General features: G+C 37.6%; 1 protein-coding gene across 2 annotated transcripts in view; it reads right to left on the bottom strand.

Moving 5' to 3' along the window:
• Positions 1-16,986, bottom strand: part of AK7 (adenylate kinase 7) — a 110,041-nt gene that overhangs the window by 43,446 nt on the left and 49,609 nt on the right. For both annotated transcript variants that reach the window (XM_074213032.1, XM_074213031.1), the window contains exon 6: positions 3,142-3,222. In XM_074213032.1, the coding sequence (XP_074069133.1) occupies positions 3,142-3,222 (81 nt within the window). The remainder of the gene's footprint in view (positions 1-3,141; positions 3,223-16,986) is intronic.

Here is a 16,986-nt window from a genome sequence, read left to right as displayed (position 1 = left end):
GGGATGGGATAAGTAGGTGTGAGAACCATCAGCATAGAGAGGATGATTGAATCCATGGGAGCTGATGGGATCATGAAGTGAAATAGTATGGAGGGAAAAAGAGAAAAAGATCCAGGGCAAAGGACAGAGTCCTGTGGGTTAACCGGCATGACAATGGAAGAAGATCCAGCAGAGGAACCTAAGAAGGAAAGGTCAGCAGGGCAGGAGGAGAACTAGGAGAGATTAGTATCCTGAAAACCTGAAGAGAAGACATTATCATGGAAAATAATTCATCAACAGGTTAGCCGAAAAGGATGAGGGCTAAGAAAAAGCCATTGGAATTGACAATTAATAACAGATGTCCTTTGTGTCCAAAAAGGATCACGTCTTCATATATATGATGACATGACTTGCACATTGTTTATTTTAGTGAGGGGAGTGTAGTGCAAAGGCATCCTTTTCGCTTACTTTTTTCAGAATTGTTTCATCTTTTAGCCTGATTGATAGGAAACAGGACTTCTGGTGATATCTGGATGCTATGGGAGTCCTTGGCCTTACTGATGTGGTTTCCCTCTCATCAACAAGACTTCCCAGCACCCTCCATGGCAATGTCAGTCAAAGCACCAGCACATAATTTCTTGGTAACAAGTATTGGCAATACCACAGTACTATCCAAACCTGTCTCTCAATGGTCTAATTGGTTTTTATGGGCTATTCAACAATAGGATATGATTGGTGGTAAGTTCAACAGTAGGTAAAGTCAGTTTGCTGTTTAGAAATCTATGCTGCTAAATAACTCCCCAGAGCTTGAACTCCCCAGACTCCAAGAACTGCCAGGCTTTCCAAGTTTTCCATGAACCCATACTAAAGAGAACTAAAGAGAACTCTCCTGGGGCTCCTGACAGCTTTTCTGGGATCAGGTACCTTACCACACTGGATGCCTTGTGCGCTGGTCTCCACCACTACAGATTCAGGGATCTGAACCCGATTCCCCTATCTCTCAGGATGACTGGCCCACGTTCAACTGCTGTTCACCTGGAACCCTTCTCCACTTTGGTCTTCAAAGTTCATCACTGCTAACTTTTTAGAGAACTGGTTCAGTTGAGTGACAAGATCAAAAGGCAGATTGTAGAGAGTTATAAAAGAGAGGAAAGGAAGTGGAAGTACCTATATATCTTATATATGTCCATATAGTTTGAGATACCCTCTTTCCCAGAGCAAAGGCCCAGAATCTGTTGTCCCCTGAGCTTGGCACAACAACAATCCCTTGGACCAGCACACACTTTCACTGAGGGATTTTGCCCCCCACCCAGTTCCCAGGGCCATCCATCACATGGTCATAATCCCCACTGACAGGTACTGCCAGGGAGGTCAGGACCCCAGGGCTTGAGCTAGTGACTGTTCCCAAGGGACCCAAGAATGCCTGTTCTGCCCCAAGAAATGCCAATCATGAGAACTGTCTCAAGGCCAAGAACAATTGTGTTGTGGACCAGCCCCTTTCATGTATATGAGCCTTAGCAGCCTTCTTTTTTTCTTTTTTTTTTTTTAGGTTTTTGCAAGGCAAATGGGGTTAAGTGGCTTGCCCAAGGCCACACAGCTAGGTAATTATTAAGTGTCTGAGACCAGATTTGAACCCAGGTACTCCTGACTCCAGGGCCTGTGCTTTATCCACTGCGCCACCTAGCCACCCCAAGTAGCCTTCTTCTTAAGAGAAGAGGCTTCCTCTGCAGGCATTGTCTTCCTCATCCAGAAAGTAATTAAACTTCTTTTTGTGTCCTGACACACCTGTCTCTAATTTGCTGTTTTGACTCTGGTCATCCACAGGATGGAGGCTGGTTCTGGTCCTGTTAACAATAGTCTTCTCAAATTTAATTGCAAAAGACAGGAGAGATATGGAACAACAGTTGGCAGGGATGGAAGGAAAAAATTAGGATTTTAAGGATGCAACTGTTCTGAAATTTACAGTCTTATTCAATAAACATTTAGTAAGCATTTGCTAGGTGCAAGTCCCTGTGCTAAGCCCTGAGGAAAAGAAAGGAAGGTGAAAGATTGGGAGCTGAGTCGAATGGGGGGAGAAAACATGGACACAACTATGTACAGACAAGCTTTACCCAGGGTAAACTGGAAATAATCAACAGAGGAAGGCACCATAATTAAGGGAGATTAGGAAAGTCTTCCTGTAAAAAAATAGCTGGGAATCTAGCTAAAAGAAACTAGGAAAGCCAGGAGGCTAGTAGAGATGACGAGAGAGTACCTTCCAGGCATAGGGGACAGCCAGTGAAAATGCCTGGGGCTGAGAAATAGAATAATTTGTTCTAGGAAGGAAAGGAAAACCATTGTCACTGGACAAGGGGGTTGCAAGACGTAAGACTGGAAAAGTAGGAAGAAATAAGGGGGCAGGTTATGGAGGGACTTGAATGCAGAGGATTTTATATTTGGTCCTGGAGATAAGAAAGAATCGCTGGAATTTGCAAAGCATGGAAAGATGATAATGCTCAAACCTGAAATTTAGATTTGAAAGTTGAGTGGGAGATGCAGTGCAATAGAGAAAGACTTGTGGAAGAGAGACCCACAAGGACCTATTGCAACAGACCCAGGGTGTGACAAGGGCCTGCATGGAGTTGGGAGCAGTGTCAGAAGGGAGGTTACCACTGCAAAATAATCCCAGAATTCCCCATCAGGATCACAAAGTATGAGCTAAAGGCAAGATTTGAAATTCTGTTCTGTCTCCAAGGCTGTCTCTCTCTATTATCTATATCACAAAGCTTATCAGGAGTTAAGTCATGCAGACATTAATGAAACAACTACTTCCTTTCAGGTAAATTATATATGAATTAGAAGAGAAACAAGGAAGTTAGTGAAAAAATGTAGGTATATAGCATTGTTTTGGGTCAAATGTTAAAGTGATAAAGATGAACTATATAATTTTCTTATTTTTAAAGGTTTCAGCAGCTTCTATTAAATATCAACCCTACTTTAAATCTGATGAATCTAGATTCTAAGTAGGGAAAAAAAATTAGGGGTCAAATTCTATCTCCACACATTTTCCTCTAGATTTTAAAGTTATACAGTCCCAGTTATCATAAAACAACCAAACATACATTTTATATTTTAGAGCTATAATATATATTACTATGTTAATAAAGTTATAAAAAAGTATACCTTAAAAAATAAATGTAAGATGCCTTCTTCTGCTCCATAAATCAGTCCAGATGCAACTACGTAGGTTATAAATTTTTTGTTCTATTAAATAAAGTATATAAGAAAGTTATATATGATATTATATTCTAATGCTCAGATTTTATAGTGCAAAAAATTGGTACTTTAGAAGCTTATATAAACTTCCCTCCCCCCCACAGAAAGATTTGTCAGTCTTTACATTGTTTCCATGTTGTACCCTGATGCAAATTCAGTGTGATGAGAGAGAAATCATATACTTAAGGAAGGAACATAAAGTATAAGAGATAACAAGATCAGAAAATAAGAGATCAGCTTTTTTTCCCCTAAATTCAAGGGACTTTGTTCAAACTCCATGGTTCTTTATCTGGATACAGATGGTATTCTTCATTGCAGAGAGCCCAAAATTGTCCCCTATTGTTGCATTGATGGAATGAGCAAGTTCATCAAGGTTGATCATCACCCCCATGTGGCTGTTAGGATGTTTTTCTGGTTCTGCTCATCTTGCTCAGCATCAATTCATGCAAATCCCTCCAGTCTTCCCTGAATTCCCATCCCTCCTGGTTTCTAGTAGAATACCACAGTTTTTCAAGCCATTCCTCAATTGAAGGACATTTACTTGATTTCCAATTCTTTGCCAGCACAAACAGGGCTGCTATGAATATTTTTGTACAAGTGATGTTTTTACCCTTTTTCATCATCTCTTCAAGGTATAGACCCAGTAGTGGTATTGATGGATCAGAGGGTATGCACATTTTTGTTGCCCTTTGGGTGTAGTTCCAAATTTTAGTGTAATCTTTTAAGACAGATCAGTAGTATCCCCTTTTAAACAGATGAATTGTTAAGTGAATTGTATTACATAGTTAGTAAATGGCAGAAGTGTAATTTGAATCCATGTTGTCTGACTTTGAGCAGTACTTTTGCACTTGAAGGAGAAATAAAAAGGAAAAAGAAGCAGTGACTGGAAGTATACATAGCATATCAATCAATTCATCATGTATTTTTGTATCTCTAAGTTTCCACAAACATTAAATCAGGAACATTGAATGAATAATAATTACTGGCATAGCTCTAGTCAGTGAATAGAAAGAGTCCATGCAAATCTAGTAGTATCTGATCTACTTAGTACTTCTAAGTACTTATTTAGACATTATTGTGTTGTACCCAAAGAGAGAGACAGAGACCAGAATTTGATAAGATTGGAGAACTTTATTCCCGGGGACTGTCTGAGGGATTGAGTACCCAAATCAGACAGTACCTGAGTGTTCAGGGGATAGGGTTTTTATAGTGTTTTGAGGGGGGTTACTGAGAGCAAGCAAGATACAAAGACAGCAGTTAGATATATTATCTTGTTATACTAATACAAACATGTAAACATACAGCTTAGTATAGATAGGGGTGAGAAGGGGTCAGGGTCTTTGTGTAATGATTGTCTGAGATGGAGGGAGTCAGGAATTTACTATCTTATGGTTCCAGCTGCATCTGGGGAAGGGGGAGGCAGTCCTGGAATTTAACAGATACAGTAAGATAAAACAAGGGTGCTTTGTAAATCTTTAGACAATTTTATGGTATATTCATGACCCCTTGGGTCCTATCAGACTATTTTCAGACCTAAAGGTGCCCAGCCAAAGTTATATTTCTAAGGAATTTCTCAGGGCCCAGAAGGATGTCAGAGACCCCCTTCTATACAGGAATTTCACAAACATTGATATTGTACTTCAACGGGAATCTGGTGAAATTCTTGAGAGTCAACCTATATATAGAATATAAATAATTCTATATAGCATATAGAACACATAACATAGAATTGAATCTTTTCTCACAACTTTAACAAAACTTAAAAACATCTTTTAAGTAGTAATGATTCAGGGGTGGCTAGGTGGCGCAGTGGATAAAGCACCAGCCTTGGAGTCAGGAGTACCTGGGTTCAAATCTGGCCTCAGACACTTAATAATTACCTAGCTGTGTGGCCTTGGGCAAGTCACTTAACCCCATTTGCCTTGCAAAAATCTTAAAAAAAAAGTAGTAATGATTCACTGACAATGCAAAATATTATTTAGTTTGTGTTTATTGACAGATACATCTAATAGAAACCAAATGGATTACTGTATAATTAATCTTCTAAAGTTTTTTGGTAATAATTATTTTTTTAATTAATTTTTTTCAGTCTCACATTCTCTGCCTTCTCCCTGCCCTTTCACCCTCTTCCTCACTGAGAAAGTTAGAAAAATAAAACTCATTACAAACATGTGTTAAGTAAAGCAAAACAAATTCCTATATTGGTCATGTTAAAAAATGTTTCAATAGTAATTTTATATCCATCATTTCTTAATCTGGAGGTAGAGGGTATATTTCATCATGAGTCCTCTGGAATTGTGGTTGGTCATTATGCTGATCAGAGTTGTTAAATCTTTTGAAGTTGCCTGTCTTTACAATATAGTTCTTGTATAAAATATTCTCTTCATTTTGCATCAGTTTGTATAAATCTCAGTTTTTTCTGAAACCATCACTATCATTTTTTTTTGTGGAGTTTTTTTTTTTTAGGTTTTTGCAAGGCAAATGGGGTTAAGTGGCTTGCCCAAGGCCACACAGCTAGGTAAGTGTCTGAGGCAGGATTTTAATTCAGGTACTCCTGCTCCAGGGCTGGTGCTCTATCCACTGCACCACCTAGCTGCCCAAATCACTATCATTTTTAACAGCACAGTTCTATCACATTATATACCATAGATTATTCAACCATTTCCCAATTAATGAACTGTCTCTCTAGTTTTCAATTCTTTGAAACTGAATATTTTTTGCATATTTAGGTCCTTTTTAATTTTTCTTTGATTTCTTTGAGATATCAACTTGGTAATAATTCTTAAAATTGCATTTTTTTTGGAAAATTCCATGACTTGTATTTTCTTGTTCTTTCACAATTACTAGTAAAGAATCTTAGGCACTGAATGAATATTTTAAAAATTTAACATAACTTACTTTTGACATTGATCTATTCAAACTGGTTTAGTAATTATAATAAGTTCCAAATAATAATCATGGGTAAGACATTATATTTGAATTAAAGTGGAAACAAAGGTGATCCACTTGAAGGCTTGGGCACAGAGTCAAAAGAAAACATATATATAGAGGGTGGTATAAAACTATTAGGTAATAAGTCTACCTGGGCAATTTATTTAATAATTTCGGTAACAGTGAATTTGATGAAGTAAATCAATAAATGATATGAATAAATATCACAATGGAAATGAATATATTCCTAAAGCTTTTTAAAAAGTGTCATTCATTATAGTCTTATAAGATCATAGCATTGTTTTAGGCCAAGAAGGAACCTTGGAGATCATTTAGTAAAATTTGCCTATAAAACACCTGAGGCTCAAAGGAATTCCTTGGAGATACTCCTGTTTGAAGATGGTGTTCTTAATTACATCAAGTCTCAGATTATTAAAAATCTCCTAAATAAGATCCTTAATCACACAAAATAGTTAAACTATAACACATAGGAATAAAAGACTGGAATTTCTTATCTAGACTATGACAATTAGATTAGCTGGTCTCTTGATTCACATATATTGAACAGGAGGTTAAATGATAAGATTATGTGATCTCTTTGAGATAATATTGCTTGTAGAGATACAGATCTCAACCCATCTGTGCCTTTCCATTCATTTGTGACTCTCATTCATTTTTTCTCATAAGATGACTACAAGTGGTCTACTCAACATGCTGTAGGTGTTTGTCCCCTTCTCCTGACATTGCAAGAACACCCACAGAATTTATGGACTGTGTTCCAGGCTCTTTGTCTGTCTAACTATTCTTCATCTCTTTAATTAGATCACTATCCAACTTCTACACCCTAAAGTTTGGGGAAAACTTTATCCCTGAAAACTCATCAGTCATGATTTCTGATCATATGTTCAAATATAGTTACAAGAAAGAAGCAAAGCCCTGTAGAGAAGATTTTAAGTAAATGTAGGAATTTTTATATTTTTACTGAAATATCAAGTAGATACCAGATACTCTACTTGCAATCCCCTGGGCCACTAAATAACAGTTGCCATCTTCAAGGCCAATCCCTAACATTGCTATATGTATGCCAAGGGATGAAGTACAACCATTTACCTCCCACAATCATATATACAAAAAAGAGTTTTAGTTTACATAAAATAGAAAAGGTTTTGCACAAACAAAATCAATGCTGTTAAAATTAGAAGAGAAACAGTTAAATGGGGAGAAAAATCTTTACAACAAATTTCTCTGATAAAAATCTGACATCTAAGATATATAGGGAATTGATTCAAATATATATAAAAACAACAGTCATTCCTCAAAAGACAAATGGTCAAAGGATATTAATATTAACAAGCAATTCCTAAAAGAAGAAATGAATACCATTAATAACCACATATGAAAAATATTCCAACTCAATAAAAGATTATTGCAAATTAAAATGCCTCTAAGGTATTCATACCCACCATACTGGCAAAGATGAGAAGAAAATAATAACTGTTTATGAAGATATGAAAGAACAGGTACACTAATGCGCTATTATTAAGCTAAGAATTAGCACTTCTTTGAAAATTGGTTTCCTCCCCAAAAGTTTCTTAAAAAAGTCAGACAGTAGTACTTCTTCATGAGATCATTGTGAGGTCAAATAAAAATGCACATAAAGCACTTTGCAAACTTTAAAGTGCTAGATAATTATAGCTCTATTGATATATTTGAAGTCTACTATCTTTTGTAAGTCTTATGGAAGTTGAAAGGAAGAGGCAACCTTCATAGAAAATTATATCAGAAGCATACAGACTTGACCAAATACACACAAAAGAGATTTGTGCAGGAAGTACCAAGATTTGAAAAATATTCAAGGATATTTCTCAAAGAAGATTTTTAAAAAATATAGCTGATTTATTTCCAAAAGGAGGGCAATCAAAAAAACATCAGCAATAGAACCAACAAGCCTAAGGTTTCACACACAATTTTCCACAACAAATCACATCTTTACTTAGGCACAATTAATTAAGAAATGTAGAGAATATAAGATTCCATTGTGTCTGTTGTTTGTTGGGTACAAAAAAGTATATTCTACTTTTAGAGGAAATTGCAAACTTAAATTTCATTTTCCAAACAAGATGCATGGGTGAAGATCAAATAAAATTTCACAACACCAATGAGAAAATTGTTCAATGACCCACTGTCAACCTCAAATGAGGCATATATATATTTACCATATGGCTCTCTATTTTAGGGTACTCTACATTCACCATTGTCATGGAGATGACTTGGTATATAATCAAAGTAGAAGACATCCTCTACGAATGGAAAATTTCTAGAGATGCTCCTGTTTGTGGATGGCCCTCTGCCAATGTCCTGGGTAGCCTTTTTAACCGGTCAGTGATTTATGTGACTGCTGTGATCTGGTTCATGATTAAAGGTGTTTTTGCTTCAGGAATTTCTACCTATATAAATCCATTTGTGACTTTATTATATACTGAAATATCAAGTAGCATGCCCATTTTGGAAGACTCCGTTCCTTAGTTCAAGTAGTATTTGTATTAAGTATAATTTTTACCCTTTTCTCTTTGCATTTTTCTATTTTCTTTTTGAATTAAATGAATTTCTGTACTCAATTCTGTGTGTGTGTATGTATATGTGTGTGCGCATGCACATGCATATGCATTTATTCTTCACTCCTTTAACCAGGTCAGATGAGAGTGAGCTTTGAGTTTTCACACTCCTGCCTCTACCCCCTTCCTCTTTACTTAGATAGATTTCTATTTCTATTTTCAGTCTATGATATTATCTTCCCTAACTTTCCTTTCCCTTGTCTTCCAGTGTATTCCTCTTTCCCTCCTTTTCCAATTCTTCTTTTTAGACCATAAATACATAAAGAAATAGTCCCTGGCATTGTACCTGGCTGGCTTCGGCAATGCATGTGTCAATCTCATCTATGTGGACATCCCTAGAAAGTATTCTATCAGTAAGTGAACTTATCTACAGAATTCAAAATTTCTCCATTCTTGTAACCAGTGGTTCAGTGCCAGTTCATGGAGAACCTCTCTTTTCCTGTTGTTCTTTGTCAGGTCAAAATTAACATAAGTGTCAGAGAATCAATCAATCACTTCTCTGCTACATCATCAGCTAACAAGAATTGTACCAACTCTCCCTCCACTTCAGTCCTGGCTTATAGCCTTTACAATTTAAATAATTTACCAACAGTGTCATAGCTGATATTGATGCCATTTTCATCTTTGTTGAAGGCATCTGACCACATCATAAAAACATCAAGTAAAATTGCAAGTAAACATCAAGTAAAATTGCATGGGAGCAAGCCTGCTGCCATGGAACTGATGAACTGATGAACTTCTCTGGTCAACCAAATTTTGCCATAATTTTTCACAAGCCCTCACATACGTACCTATATAAAACATGGAAATATGAATACATTAAAATATACATAAATATATGTGTTTATTTCATTTAGACATAACCAGTATAGAAAACTGTTTTGCTTGATCATATTTGTAATAAAAGGTTTGTTTTGGGAGCAGCTAGGTGGTACAGTGGATAGAGCACTGACCCTTTAGACAGAAGGACCTGAGTTCAAATTTGACCTCAGACATTTAATTACCTTGGGCAAGTTACTTAAGCCCATTGCCTTGCAAAAAAAAAAACAACCCAAAACCAAATTTTGTTTTTCTTTCATCATTAATTGGGAGTCAGGGGGGGGGGATATTTTTACTAATTTAAAAAATAAAATTTAATTAAAAAAGAACTCTCTGTTGGATGCCAGGTTTGTATCACCATCTAGACATCTCTACCTAATGTCCTGTAAGGACTTCAAACCAAATACACCTAAAATAGAATTCATTACCCTGAACAATTGTTGGTTCATTACCCTCACCCATCTTCTAAATATTCTTAGGTCTACCTAGATCACCATCATTTCTCCCTGTCAGTTGGATCTGAAATTTTGCTGTCATCCTTGATTCTTCTTTCTCATTCACTCTTCATATCCAATAAGTTGTCACATCTTGAGCATTTTTCTTTCACAATGACTTTCTTATCTATTTCCCTTGCTCTCACCCACCTGATCTCAAGCCTAGGTTCAGGCCCTTACCATCTCTCAACCCAGTTACTGTCCATAGTTTCCTAATTGTTCTGCTTGTTTCCACTCTCTTCCTCTTTTATCCATTCTTCATACAAATGCCAAACTGATCTTTCTAAGGTACAAGTCTGACATTGACACTTCTCTGCTAAAAACAAACACTTCATTAATTTCTTCTTGCTTTAAGAATAAATTAAAAATTCCTCAGCTGGCATGTAAGACCTTTCACAATAGGGTTACAAATTATCTTTTCAACCATAATTCATATTAATCTCCTTCAAGCACTTTTTTTTCTCTGAACTGGAAATCCCATCTTTTCAGGTTGTTCCTCATTCATGGAAGGCATACCTTCTCAACTTTGGAATCTCAGAAGCCTTATATTCCTCAAGACTCAGCTGAACTGCCATCTTCTACACAGTAATGTATTGGACCCTATCTGTCCACATATTGTATTTTTCTTCACCATAGCACAGTGTCTTGAAAATTGCAGGTATACTAAAGATATATTTTTGAATTGAGATGCCTGATATGAAAGAAGAAACAAGAGAAGCAGAGATGATATCTGATATCAGCTATCAAAATATCTGATTCTTTCAGATAAAAGTGGATACTAAGGGGTGGCTAGGTGGCGTAGTGGATAAAGCACTGGCCTTGGAGTCAGAAGTACCTGGGTTCAAATCTGGTCTCAGACACTTAATAATTACCTAGCCGTGTGGCCTTGGGCAAGTCACTTAACCCCATTTGCCTTGCAAAAACCTAAAAAAAAAAGTGAATACTAAAAGTTGGAAGAGAACTAGCATAGCACCATCCCTGGCAATTCTTCATTCTGTTTCAACATCTAGGAAGCCAAGAACTCAGGAATATAAATAGAAGATTCTGAAAAATTACAGTAAGGTTGAATCAAGTAAGTAGAAGTTGTAAGATACTAGGAATTAATGTTGTATCTTTGTGTCAAATGTGCAAGTTTCTTGTCTGCTCTGGTCTGCTAAATAAATTAAACTTTACCTTTATTTGGGGTCAATTCTGTCACTTGGGGCAGGACCTAAGACCAGTGAAAAGTAAATTCTCCAGGGTGGGAGAAGGCTGAGATAGCTATGAGTTCTAGCCCTCAGAGGATCTACTATCAAAAGAGAAGGAGACAGAAAATAAGTGATAGAGGATATAAAGAAAAAAGAAAATTACTAAAGATCTCACAAAGAATAACACAGCACTTAATAGGGAAGATATTAATAACAGAAAATAAGATGGTATCTAAAACTATCCAGATGAGTTCAGCCATCTCTGAATAAATACTGAGATAAAAGAAAATGAACCAATATTCAATGAGGCAGAGGCCTGTGAATATCCAAGAGATTATGGAATCACAACAGAATGCTCTGGAACCATTTATGAATAAGAACTGTAAAAACAGAATATGCCTTACACAGCAGAAATTAGCACAAATATGAATGAAAATGAAAAACATAAATCCATAGTGAAATATGTTTTCAAAGAAGCAAAAGAAAATAATTAATTGTAAATGCAAATATAGAGAAGGGAAGGATAATCTGGAATAAGAGAAGCAAAGAGAAACAGCATTAAAACATCATAGAATGTGTTCTAAAGAGCAAAGTGGCTCAAGTTTCCAGCCAAAGTGACATCCCTACAAACCCAAGCACAATCAAGAATGAAAAAAAAAGAATATGCAATAAGAGACATTTGAAATATTAAAAAAAAAAACCCAGATGTGAGTAGATTATTTGCTTTGCAAAGATCACCGACAACACACACAAGAACGGTAAACAAATACAATACAAATATAACAACCAAAGAATTAACAAGAAATGAAATAAATTGGGGGGGGGAGAAAATCCAAGAAAGATATCTTTCCAAGTTGCTAAAGTAAAATGAAAGAAATCTTTTTGTCAAACCTTCATTCTTCCCAAGCTTTATTTTTCAAATGAGGAAGGAAATGACTCTTGTCAGACCTAGAATGTTTGCTAGTTCTGGGAATCTGTTTCAGAAAAACATAAAACAAGCTGGTAGAGATCCAGAAAAAGGAGTGATCTAAAAAATATGACCTAAGAGCAACATTTAAAAACTTTAGCCTAAGTCCAGGAAACATTAGCCTAAATAAAAAAAGGTTTAGAAATGTAATGGATAGAAAGTTGGATTCAGTGCTAGGAAGATTTGAGTTCAAGTCCTGCCTCTGACATATGCTGTTGGCAAGAACCTTGGGCAAGGCATTTAACCTATTGTTATCCCAGGTAACTCTAAGACAGTAAGTTACAGGTGAGTTGTTGAAACTCTCATGAAGTCACAAGTCTGGGAAGAAGAAAGAAGAAAGTTTTAGAGGGGACTTGATAGCTGAATGCTGAGTGATGAACCAGGTAGAAGATGCAGAGACAGATTTAGGCTTGAAACAAAGAAAAAATGTCTTAAGAATCAGAACTATCTATAGTACTTACATGGTAGTAAAAACTGGAAACAAAGTAACTGCTTAGAGTTTGGAGGTTATCTGAATAGATTGTGGTACATGGATGTAATGGAATATTGATGAATTATAAGAAATAATGAAAATGAAAAATCAGATGCATAGGATTTATTTGGACCAATGAAGAGTAAAGCAAGCAAAACAGGAAGACAATATAAATAATGACTACCAGAATATAAATAGAGCAAAACCACCACTACCATGACAATTAATCACTGTAATTAAGTTCACCAAATCTGTCATTAAATAATAAGAAAACACACCAATTGTGATTAGAAAGTTTGTGTGTGTGTGTGTGTGTGTGTGTGTGTGTGTATGAACTCTGCACCTGCTATCAGACTCAGTTCATGTGTTGGTTGGTTTTGCCGAATGTGCTTTTTTTCCACTTGTTTTTGTTACTCTAAGAGTGTGCCCTTTCAGAATTTGGGATTTGTAACTGGTTAAGAAGCATCTTCTATATGCCAGGCATCTAATTTCTGGAGATAAAAGAAAAGCAAAAAGTAGTTCCAGGTTCTCAAGGAGCTCACAGTTTAAAGAGGAAGAAAATATGTAAACACTATATATATAAATGAAATATAGAGTCAATGAGATTTAAGAGTAAATTTTCATATTTTCATTTATAAGTGGATCATGACTGAATCTATAGAGATGAAGATTTGGGCAATGTAACCTATGGTCACAATAGTGTGGTCTGTCTCTGAAAGAAGCCAGAAGAATTGTTTAAAGGCTACATTTCTTTTCTCCTACTTTCTATCAGGGATCTAACGAATCTTAGGTTGAAGACTGAGGGAGCAGAACTGGATTGGCTTCTGTTAGTCTTAGGTGAAGGGTTTCTACTCTTTTTAAAAGAGAACAGAATTCTCCCGACTGAGGTTTACAACTGAACTTAAAGCTGGAGATATTGTCCACTAAAAGGCCAAGCTAGGAAGCTGGGTAGATTGACCAGTCTAGATCCTATGGTTCACCCTGAAAGGGAAAGGTCTTTGAGGTCCTGACAACAAGGTGTGAGTTGCTTTGGCTACATCATGTATTCTACATTTGTGCCTAGCTTCCAATGTACTTTTAGTGTGTGTGCACTCTCAGGGGAATGTTTAGACAGCACCCCTTGGGAAAGGATTTTTTTTAAGTTTTGTTTTTGTTGTTAATTGAGCAAATGCTTTTGATAAAGCCCTAATTGAGTCTACCAGATGATTCTCAATGGGATGCATGAGCTATAGTTTTAAGTAGCTACCCAAAGTGGAGTTGGGACCATTGGGGACCCAACCTGGTAGTACATGGGTCGGTTAGGGGAGGCAATTTCAAGACTGGGTTATCTTATAAGGAATGTAGGGAAAGGAAGAGAAGATATATTTGGAAATGAAAATGATGCAAAAACAAAAGTTATTAAAATGTAAAAAAGCAATTAAGAGTTCCCAAAAGAAAATAAACTACCTCAGAAAATAGTTCTCTATCACTGGAGAGCTTTAGGCAGAAATTAGATGACTACTTGTTGGACCTATTGTAAAAGAAGTAAGGATGGGATCAGATGAATGCTGATGTCATGTTACTCATCTGGATGATGGCTATATAAGTTAGACTAGAAGCAGGGCTGATGCCTGGGAGAGAGTAGGGATGATGATATTCCTGGGGTTTTAGAGTGTAGGTCAGGATATGAAGGAAGGTAATAGTGGTGGCAGTAAAGTCTAACTTTCATATGCCACTTCTCATTTCCCCTTCAGGGTTCTTTGCTGCTTTGGCTAGGTTAGGCTGACAGCCCTTTCAGTTGTAGTTGGTATGGTGTTGGAAATAGTGGAATCCTTCTCCACCAGGGTCACTTCTTTGAAGGATGGCAGGCGGGGGGGGGGGTAAGTTGGAAGTTGTTGGTAGTAATGGTGATATGTTGCTATTCTGGTGGTTCTTGGTCTCACTTGAAAAGTAAATGAAACAGATATTGCACCTATCTCAGAGGATAGGATATGGGTGAGGAACCAGCAAAGGAGACTATGAAGGTGCATTCATACAAGCAGGAGAAAAACCAGGAGAGTAATATCATGAAGGATAGTGGAGGGGCAGCTAGGTGGAGCAGTGAATAGAGTACCAGCCTTGGGAGTCAGGAGTATCTGAGTTCAAATCCCACCTCAGACACTTAACCCCATTTGCCTTGCAAAAAAAAAAAAACTAAAAAAACCTAGAAAGTCAGTGGAAGGCTGTGCTAACAGATCAGTAATGGAGGCCCCCAAGTCCCAGTTCAGTGGGCCAAAGGTACAACATGCCAGCACAGAGGACGCCAGCCTCAGCAAGGAAGGGCTGTGGTGAGCCCTGGAACATCAGTTTAACAGGTGAGATCAAGCTGCTAGCACCTGAGGTCCCAGTGCAGAAAATCAGATCCTGGCCCCCAGTAGAAAAAGCTTGGATCATAGGTCCCCTATGCTCCAGGGGGTTCCACTTTTAAAATGAGCAAAAAACCAAAAAGAGCCCTAGGCACAGAAAGCTATTATAGCAAAAGGGAATATCAAAACACCATCTCAGAAGAAGAAAGCAGTAACAAAGTGCCTAAACGTGAAGCCTCAGATTGTGATTTGGTCTCAAGTTCAAGAAGTCCTCTTGGAAGATCTCATAAGGATTTTAAAAACCAAATAAGAGAGATAGAAGAAAAATTAGGGAAAGAAATGAGAATCATGCAGGAGAATTGTGAAAAACTGGAAAAGCACAAAAATTGAATGAAAACAATAACTTTAAAAGTAGAATGGATAACAAAAACAACTGGACAAATGGAAAAAGAGATATAAAAGTTAAGTGAAGAAAATACTTAAATATTAGAATTGGGAGAGTGAAAACTAATAATTCTATAAATATATCAAGAATTTTTCAAAATTAAAAGACTAAGGGGAGGTTAGGTGGCACAGTGGATAGAGCACTGGCCCTGGAGTCCAGGAGTACCTGAGTTCAAATCTGACCTCAGACACTTAATAATTACCTAGCTGTGTGGCTTTGGGCAAGCCACTTAACCCCATTTGCCTTGCAAAAACCTAAAAAAAAAATTAAGAGACTGGAAAATAGAAGAAAATGTAAAGTATCTCAGAAAAAACAACTGACTTGGAAAATAGCTCCAAAAGAGGTAATTTACAAATTATTGGTCTACCCTGAAAGTCATGATTTTAAAAAAAAGTGCCTGGATAATACCTTCCTGAAAATCATCAAGGAAAACATCCTAGAATGTGTAAAAATAGTCCTTGACAGAATCTCTCCTAAAAGAGATCCCATGGGGCAGCTAGGTGGTAGAGTGGATAGAGCACTGACCTTGGAGTCAAGAGGACCAGAGTTCAAATCTGGCCTCAGATACTTAATAATTATCTAGTTGTGTGACCTTGGGCAAATAAGTTAACCCCATTATTTTGGTGCAGTCTTTAGATGCAGGAGTTTGTACTTCCTCATCTTCAGATTGAGTATTTTGATCCTTCTTGGGATCATAGACAATATATTTCTCAATGGTGTTCCTCTTTTTTCGCTGTTTACTCATTTCCCCAGCCTGTGCCTGGTTTTGGGATGTTTCTTGAGCTTTTGAGGATTATTGGGACACCCCCCCACCCACAAGGATCTCAGTATGTGAAGCTCTGTCTTCCCTCCTGGTCTGTGAATGACCACAAGCACACCCCTCTGCACTGGGGCTGAGGATGGGGGGGGGGAGTCTGCTGTTCTATGGGGGGGCCTAGACTATAATCAGGATCTGAATATAGTCTGAGCCCCAGAGTCCTGTTCCAGAGACAGAGGACAGACCTTGGAAGTCTCTCTCCACTCCCCTACCTTTGGTAGGCTGAGCACTCAAGGCTCAGTTGCCTAGGGGCTCCTGCTTACAGGGTCCACCTGCTTCCAGTTCCTGGATCTGGGCTGCTGTGGCCAGGCTTCTAGTTGAGTGCCCTGAGGGCTGGGTTTCACGTGCTCATTCTGGCAGAGGTTCTCCCCTCCAATTTTCTTTTTTTCTTTTCTTTTTTTTTTAGATTTTTTCAAGGCAATGGGGTTAAGTGGCTTGCCCAAGGCCACACAGCTAGGTAATTATTAAGTGTCTGAGGTCGGATTGGAATCCAGGTACTCCTGACTCCAAGGCTGGTGCTCTATTGACTGCACCACCCAGCTGCCCCCCCATCTTTCAAGTTGTACCAGGTGCTCCCCAGGGTATAGGTCAGGAAACTGCCCCTGCTGCCATAAGCCATGGCTCCCAGGCACCCTGGGGCTGCCTCCAGGAGGCTGAAGTTCCTTCACTCTGGCGAGTCAC

This window comes from Macrotis lagotis, chromosome 1, assembly GCF_037893015.1.
Source record: "Macrotis lagotis isolate mMagLag1 chromosome 1, bilby.v1.9.chrom.fasta, whole genome shotgun sequence".
Lineage (NCBI taxonomy): Eukaryota > Metazoa > Chordata > Mammalia > Peramelemorphia > Peramelidae > Macrotis > Macrotis lagotis.
The sequence above is the reverse complement of the archived record's forward strand: the minus strand, read 5'-3'. Positions and strand labels throughout refer to the sequence as shown.